The following is an 8,301-nucleotide window of genomic DNA, read 5'->3' as shown; positions in this document are numbered from 1 at the left end:
AGTTTGCCTACAGGGAGATCAGGTGCACACAGCACTGAAGCACCTGGATCTTAACAACACCTATGTCTGCATGCTTTCTATTGACTACAATCCTGCTTTTAATACAAGCCTCATCCCCAACATGGAGTCTGCTTATAAGAAGAGGGAAAGGAGAACAACTGTCCTGGGACTCCAACACAACTTTGGCTGCTCAACAACACATCTTTTACTTCAGGAAACTGAGGGGAGAAAACCAATGTGCAATAAGAGTTCTGTTGTGCTTGTTCAGCTGCACAAAGGCAGAACAGGAAGCCATCCAGAGGGTCATTACAACTGCTGGACAAAGCTGCCAGATATCAGCTCCACCTCTGCAGTTTGCAGTGATCAGTCTGTATCCTCACTAACCCTAACCCCGTTCCAGCTGCTCCTGTCTGGCAAATGGTTCAAGACGTCCATTAAAACAAGAGTCCTGATTAGCTCCTCAACTCTCCCTGCTAGGCGCTATCGTCATTGTTTAAACTTTTCTGTTTATTTATTATTTATTCTTATTTTTACTTCATATGGAGGTGCTGCACTGTCTCATTGTTCATCCATTTTCTTCCACTTATCTGGGGCCAGGTTGCAAAAGCGGCAAATGACATGACACATGACAAGTGCACAATATAATTTCAGTTTAGTTTTAGTTTTGCAGTTTTTTTGTCTTTTAATTCATTTTTTCCACACTTTAGTTTTAAGTTTAGGTTTGGTCAGTGGTCCCCAACCTTTTTTGCGCCACGGACCGGTTTATGCCTGACGATAAATACAACAAAATAAAACTATTACCGGTACCGAAAAAGAAGATTTATTCATAACACACGTGAAAAAACCCAGGAAAACCAAGTTAACGATAAAAACGATAACAAAATAACGCTGAAAACCGATACAAACCCTGAAAACCATACATTTCATACCTGAGCCTCAACTTTTGCGGCCCGGTACCAAACGACTCACGGACCGGTACCGGTCTGAGCCCCTGGGGTTGGGGACCGCTGGTTTAGGTGACTACACTAACCCTATTGTTTTGTCATGCAAAGCTGTACAGCAGCTGTTTCCATTTATCTTTTATAGAATGTTCTTCCATGTAATACATTACCATATTACATACCATAAATCCAGATTTACGCCCGCAAGTGTGGTCATAAAAGGAGATACAGTGTGAGCATTTTAAAATTGAGGGATTTGTCCAAAACAGAATCAGGTTTTCATCAGAATTAAAATTCTTTTTTGGTTTTCTGCCTCAAATGCATACTTAGTTCTTAATTATACAGTGTCTAACTATAGAGTATCCAAAAAGTGATTGCAGCAAGGAGACTTTAATAGCTTTGTGGCTCCTCCTATAAACTTTAATTATAGTCAGTGTGAGTATTGTTTTGAAAGAATCGTTTTTCATCTGGCCGTAATGAAAACGTGTTGGTGGGTGGAGAGGAGGAAGCCGGACAATATATCTCCCCATCTTTTTCAGTTCAGGAAGGAAACTTGCACCACAGGGACTTCAGGTCTCTGAGGGCGGGAGGCCTCTGCAGGCGTGTGGCTGTCTGCCGCCCGCTGGCTCAGGGGACAGCTGTGATCGGCTGCGGCGTTTGGCTCGTGCTCCGCGATAGCAGCTGCCATAAACAAACAGCTCTGAAAGCTGCTGGCTCGAGCCCCAGCTCTTTTCAAGACACTCCAGTGACCCCAGTGACCTTCACCCGACTCACTCCATGAAGTTTGGACAGATTTTGAGAGTCAAGCTGGTAACGAAATCCAAAACAAACTAGATGAGAACGAGGACAAAGTGGCTGCTAGATGCTTTATTAGGCCGTCGGGACCTGATGTGCTATTGGAAGATTTAGAGGAAAGATTTAATAAAAAAAAAAAAAAAAAGGTTTTGGCTTTTTTATCTCCACTATATGGGATTAAATTCTAGTTAAGGTGTGTGTCTTATGCTTACTTTATCTGCTTATCTGGAATATACAGTTGCCATATATACTGTGAGTCTTGGTTGCAGTTTCTTACACAGCTTAAATGTGTTTTTCAGCCCTGAAACTTTATCCTGCGCTCATCAACATACATTTCTGGGATTTCAACTGAATGATGTGTTAAAAGCATATTTACAAAAAAGAATTCTCATTATTTTCTGTCTTTTCTGTGTTCAAATACAAGAATAAACCGTTGTGCTTCAGGTCAAGCATTCTTTGTCATGTTTTATGACTTTAAGGCACCTTAAAACCACGACGTCATCGGGAATCAACATCACTGAAAAATAAACAAACAAGATATTTGTTCACTAATCAGCTTTACAGGCGCTACCGGGGGATATACCTTCCACAGTCTCTTACCTCTCTGCACACTTTCATTCTCGTGGTTCTTCCATCTGTTTGCTCAGTTGTGTGACTTGAACGCAGCTTTCTTTATAAAACCCTGTGAGCTGTTGAACAGATAATCAAAACAATCTGCCTCTGAGTTTTTGCTTATGGCGATATGAAGCAGTCTGGAGTCTACCTTAAGCCAATTTAAGCCCAGAGAAGCTGCTGATGTCATCACAGCTGGGTAGCTGCATTATTCTTTCTCTGAGATACTAACGTGGTTATTTTAATGTTTCAATAAAAGCTCTTGTTGCCACCGTCACAGCCTTTTATTTCCCTTTTATTTTTTTAGGTGAAATAAAATTCAAATTGAACACAACAGAGTTTCACATTAAATAAATGAGGTTTTTAATCCAGGTTTTCACACAGCACGGTTACATGGATTTAAGTACAGGTTATAATTGCCAAACTGGACAAGACACTTTAATAAAGGGTGGACAGAGGAAGCAGGTGGGACCTCGTTCATTGCATGCAAATCTTGTTTCGCCAGTGACTCAGAGAGAGCCTCTCATTGCTCCCAACATGACTGATCCGATGTTACTACCAGCAGAGTATCTCAGTCAGCTCTGTGAATGCCATTATGTGCATGAAAGTCACGTGTTCGGGAGATCTTGGAGGAGAGCCTCATGAGCTGTGTTTTCCACAGCCATTAACAGAGTATCAAATTCACTTTGTTTTCTTTTGTTTTGTTTGTGACGTCCTGCCAATGGACTTCCACTTCATCCAGTAACCAAACAAACAAACAAAAAAAAGTTTGAAGCTGTCCAGAGAGCCCAGTGAAGCCCAAATCTCCCCCAGAACCACCATGAAGATGTTCATTTGAACTGTTTATATGATATATTTATATTCTTCATGCCAGACTAATAGAAACAGTGGTTAAAAAGGCATAAAATAAAATAAACATATGTATACTATACATATGGATGAAAACATGAACCAAGTCATCTATGATTAACATCAGTATTATGCTGTTTTAAAGGGGACCTATTTCCAACTTCATATTTTATTCTTATACGGGGCCCTGGTGCAGCTCGTTCTCATGTTTTATTCTGGTTTAAACTCATTTAAATAAAGTTAACAGGAATAGCCCCAATGGCCGTGGTGTCAAACATTTAAAATGCCTGACACTTCTTTTGGATTTTCAATTACCTGCAACATTAGCTGCGGAAAAACAAGGTTTGGATTAAAGGAAGAATTTTTTTTTCTAAAGATCAGTTTTCTCGGTTGCCAGGCTGATTCCTCCCATATGAAGAGTCTTGAAACTTACAGCGCTTCCTGTAGAAACACATTAGCTTCAGGTCTAATCAAACAAAAAAAGGGAGAATCTCCATCCATGAACATGAGCAGAAACGTTATACAAATATGCCTCCCTTTAAACCAACTGTTTCTGATTGGATGCTCCTCTCATACAGAGGGTTTGAACAGCTTTTGGCTGTCAGTAACTATGCGGGGTAATTTTACCAGTGCAGCTGCCACAGCAACAACTACCAAAAGCAACCGCTTATCTCTCTTTCACTGATTGATTGGCTGTTTGAAGCGATGGATACACGTATGTTTGAATCTTCCCTGAGCATTTGGCTCACAGGGGTTGTGACTTTGGCCATGTTTAATATGACCACCTGCCAGTAGAACAGGAGATATAAGACAGTAAAATAAAAGGCATAATAGGTCACCTTTAAATGTATATGTGAATATGTATTAAAAATGTTTATGCACCAATAAAAAAAACTCCTGACATGTCTATAAATTGTCAAATTCACAGTCAAAGTCTGTCATTCTGCACAGGATGTACTTCCACTGCCGATCTCTGAAAGAAAGAAAGAACATCTTGTGAGTCTAACCACTACACGTGAATCAAGTTTTATTGTTTCCTCCATGTCTCGTCCACTGTGCCAATACATTCTGATCCCGTAGGTCTGATTTTGAGATACAAGCATGCAGCTGCAGTTAGACATGGAAAAATGTTCTTGACAAACCTTAGCACTCCACTGAAGGTGGTCTGGGCACCTCGGATAAAGTATCCATAACTTGGGACAACTAGCTCTCCCTCTTCTCTGTAGTATTCAGGAATGTCAGTGGTCTTCCTGCAGGAAGCCGCAAATCACAATTTTATTAACCATTTGCTGATTGAGTCAGTCTGTTTTGTAGCAATACAGATTAAAAACATTAATACCACGCTCACAGTTTACCTAACAGCATCGTTAAAGCCAACTAAGTAATATCTTATATACTGTACAAAAGATGTAAGTCAGACCAATGTGGCTTAAACCTGAATTATGTCTAATGTCCAGCAGGTGGCAGGAGAAAAGATGTGCGACTGTCTAGAAGTCTATGTGAAAATTAGCCTAGATCTCAATGGTTAATGGTGTCATTTGATATTTTAAAGTGTATTTATAACAGTGTGATTATTTTTTTAAATGTGGTCTGACTGGGAAAAAAATGAGGTAATACTGAAGGTTATGATGTAGGGCATGGCTAGCAACTGGGTCTGAAAGTGAGTTAAAGAGCCTTAAGCCTGCATTCTTTCTGATGGCCTGCAGAGGGCGACTCCTCTGGCTTAAAAAAGATATCCAGTTGTATAGAAGTCCGTGAGAAAATAACACTCAGCTTCCTTATTCAGTGAGCTCAGTAAGCACTTTCCTGACAAGTTTATGGGTTCAGTCACTAAAACACGAGTTTTATTTTGTCGTAATTTTATGATCAAATTCTGTGGTCACATTATGGTCGTTATTAGAGTCAGGAAGGGGGATAAAACATCCTTTTATAACCAGATTTGTGAAGTCTGGTTTCAAAAAGTTGATGACGTCTAAAATGTTCTGCTTGACGCTTCAAAACCTCAAGTGGTTCACAATTTCTCTGTTTGAATTTTGCATCCCCACTCGAAAAAATCGAAATCCGTTCCAATCTGAAAACCTACATGCAGGAGTAGGGACAGCGGCGTTTGTAGAAGCAACAGTAAAACTGCCATTCCCGGTCAAGAGTGGACTCAAAGTACTTGCTCTGAACACCTGCTACCAGGCCGTTACGGGTGCATGTTGAAGTCCTGCAAAGACATATAAAAGGCATTAAGTGAGTAACACTTACTTAATATATATTCAACAGTTAAAAAGCTGAGAAACAGTTTTAGATGAGACTCATTTAGACAGTTTGGTGGAAAGACCAGCTATTTTATGTTTGGGCTAAAGACATGCAGCATGCATAGACGTTTGTCATGGCAACATGGACCTGGCCTGAAGCCTTTCAGTCGGGGGCTAAGTTTCCCTGCAGTTTACTGTCCTCCCTGGTGTAATTCAAACAGACAGCTATGTTAAAGAGGGGCAGGCGAGGCTGCGGTAAAGAGCCTTCACAGTGTTTGCAGACCAATCAGTGGGATGGGTGCAGTCAAGCTCAACTTGAAATAAATGTAAAGAGCACAAATGTGTTCTGCTGTCCAAACCAGAAACAGTCATCTGAAACAGATAAGCGGTCTGTTTGGAGGGGGAATTGTAGACTGACGTCTCTGTGTAAACAGCGGGTTGAATCATAGACCCAAACCAGTTTTCTAAAGGTTGACCCAAGTCCTTTAATTAGATCAACCTTTCAGTGGAACTGATAGTTAGTCAGAGATGTTTATGTCAAGTTGGAAAGGACTCATTTTATTTTCTTCTTCGCTTTAGTGGATTCTTACTGTCAGAGTCTATTGTGCATTGCAGTGATCCTTTTAATCCTTTTTTCATGAATGGCATATTGCAAAAGTTCAGAAACACGTGAAACATTTGGCCTACAAAATGCACGGATATCCCTAAAGAACACAATTGGACGAAGCTCTTTAAAATTCACTGTTCCCAGAAATTTCAGCGGAAAACACTTATGGCTGCTCTGCAGTGAGATGGTGATTCATACAGACCCAGGAGGACCTGGAACTGTTCCTCTGAATGAAACAACAGAACAAAAAGCAATGTTTTATGAAAATAACAGAAGGACAAATATGTGGAAAGTCTGAGAACAGCTGAAAGTTATTACATACTGACTCTGAGTATGACAACCGTATAGGTCCAAAGAACTTCAGCTTAAAAAGTAATTTAATTACTGTTTTCAAATTATGTTTGGCTGGTTGCATCAATGTAAGAAATGCCTGAGTAAATAAAGTGGAGCAAGTGCAGGGGCTAGTGTTTATGTGGTGGTTTCTGTTATAACTGAATACTTTTTTTCCTGTCCTCACAGGTTCAGCACTGTTACCAGTCTGAGAACCTCCTCTATCATATAAATGACTAACCATGTGCTGCGGATTGTCTCAGAGGTTTTCTTGGCTAAAGTTTGGTCCTCTGCTTATTGGGAACCCTTATTATAAACTTTTATTAAGAACAGTTTGACCCTTGTCCTCCATCTTCACTGTGCTAATGTGTTTATATTAACCATAGCTCTGTAGCTAGCCACCAGGTGGCCACATATGTGGCAACTTTAGAAAATGCTTTTTAATCTCCTTGTTTATATTCAGAGCTCTTTCAGCGCTGTGTTTCAGTTTTGATTTAGAAATCCTTCAATCAGAACTTGGTGTATCATCTGTGGTCGTTAAACTGCACTGGGACTCCAGGGAGAACAGATACACTGATCTTTTTACTGTGGAATTTGGACCATTTTTAAACTCTCAGTGGTGCGTTGATTGATTGATTTCACACCCAACTGGGATTATATTCGCTCCTCTGCTTTGCACTTTAATCTCCACCTTTAGTTCATGACAAAACCTATGAGTTTGAGCCCGTGACGTCTATACCTGAGATTTTGCTGCTGTGTTATGTGATCCACCCAGTAACAGTGGCATTTATGGGCTAGTTGGAGCAACAACCAACAAAGCTGTGCCTCTTGATTTGCCTGAAGTTAACAGCCGAGTGATGCTTATTGGCTCCGGGATACATTACTTGTATAAAAGAACACATCCAAGCATGTCCACAGCTGCCGCACTGAGGAAAAACAAGATTTTCCTGCTTGCAATCTGATGTTTCCACTGGGGATTGTCCTTTGAGTGCATTTACAAGCTAATGCTCTCAATCACTGTGCATCACTTATTTTGGTATTGCTGTAGCATTATTGTATAAGTAGCTGGCTAAAGCCCTTAAAAGCCATTTAGTATAATGTCATTTTCAGAAAGATTATAACAGTTAAGCAGACTGGGTTTTGTGCATCTTCATATGTCAGACTTGACATCCTTTAAATGATTTACTGCTATGAGCCAACTTACAGCTGACTGCTTAAACATGAATGACATTTTCTGATCTAACTATAAACCTGGAACGCATATGACTGTCTTCCAGCATGCCTCAGCACACAGCTGTCAAAGTTTTAAAAAGCAAATAAAAGTTGGCACCAACAAGTAAAAGACAGAATAAGACTTAGCGGACCCACCACTCCATCCCAGCACGGTTGATGTCGTCCCACCAGCAGTCACTGGGCTCCCCCAGACCCGCAGGTGTGGGCTGGCACTCAAACGACCACAGGCGGTCGGAGCCATCATTCTCACTGAAGTAGCTCCTGATGGCCACGATGACTTCACCGTGGGGACACTGGAAGTTGAATCCCTGACGGTAGCCATTGACCCAGCCCATGTCATAATGGTCTTGAGACTGAGCCGCCACTGAGGCCAGCAACGCCAACAGCACCAGAGCTGGATTCATGATGAGGAGATCAGTCCATCTGCTGCACTTCTTCACATCTGCCTCAGCTTATACTCCTCCAAGCCTTTTGTTGTCCAGATGTTTTGTATCCAGGAGTGATGTGTAATTTGCTGCTGGCAGGATAAATCCACAAGTAGACCTCGCGTCATTTTAAGGTGGACTCTGAGACAGAGCTTTCACAAAGTTCTAGTGCAGATGAAGGTTTACCTTAAAAGACGGCGCTGTAATCCTCTGGAGAATACATTCACATGTTAACCGTCTAAATATGGAGGATGAAATCATCTTAA

The 8,301-nt window shown here is 40.9% G+C and overlaps 1 protein-coding gene across 1 annotated transcript; it reads right to left on the bottom strand.

Moving 5' to 3' along the window:
* Positions 1 to 2,687: 2,687 nt before the first annotated feature.
* On the bottom strand, positions 2,688 to 8,078 carry dpt (dermatopontin). Its single transcript, XM_006790408.3, has 4 exons — positions 7,746 to 8,078; positions 5,281 to 5,406; positions 4,340 to 4,447; positions 2,688 to 4,170 (listed from the first exon to the last, which is right to left on the bottom strand). The coding sequence occupies exons 1-4, from the start codon at positions 8,012 to 8,014 to the stop codon at positions 4,104 to 4,106; spliced, it is 570 nt and encodes a 189-aa protein (XP_006790471.1). The 5' UTR covers positions 8,015 to 8,078; the 3' UTR covers positions 2,688 to 4,103.
* Positions 8,079 to 8,301: the final 223 nt, after the last annotated feature.

The sequence above is a fragment of the Neolamprologus brichardi genome, chromosome 23 (assembly GCF_056152115.1).
Source record: "Neolamprologus brichardi isolate AB-2024 chromosome 23, ASM5615211v1, whole genome shotgun sequence".
In the NCBI taxonomy this organism is placed as follows: Eukaryota; Metazoa; Chordata; class Actinopteri; order Cichliformes; family Cichlidae; genus Neolamprologus; species Neolamprologus brichardi.
Note: the sequence above shows the minus strand (reverse complement) of the source record. Positions and strands in the feature narration are given on the sequence as shown.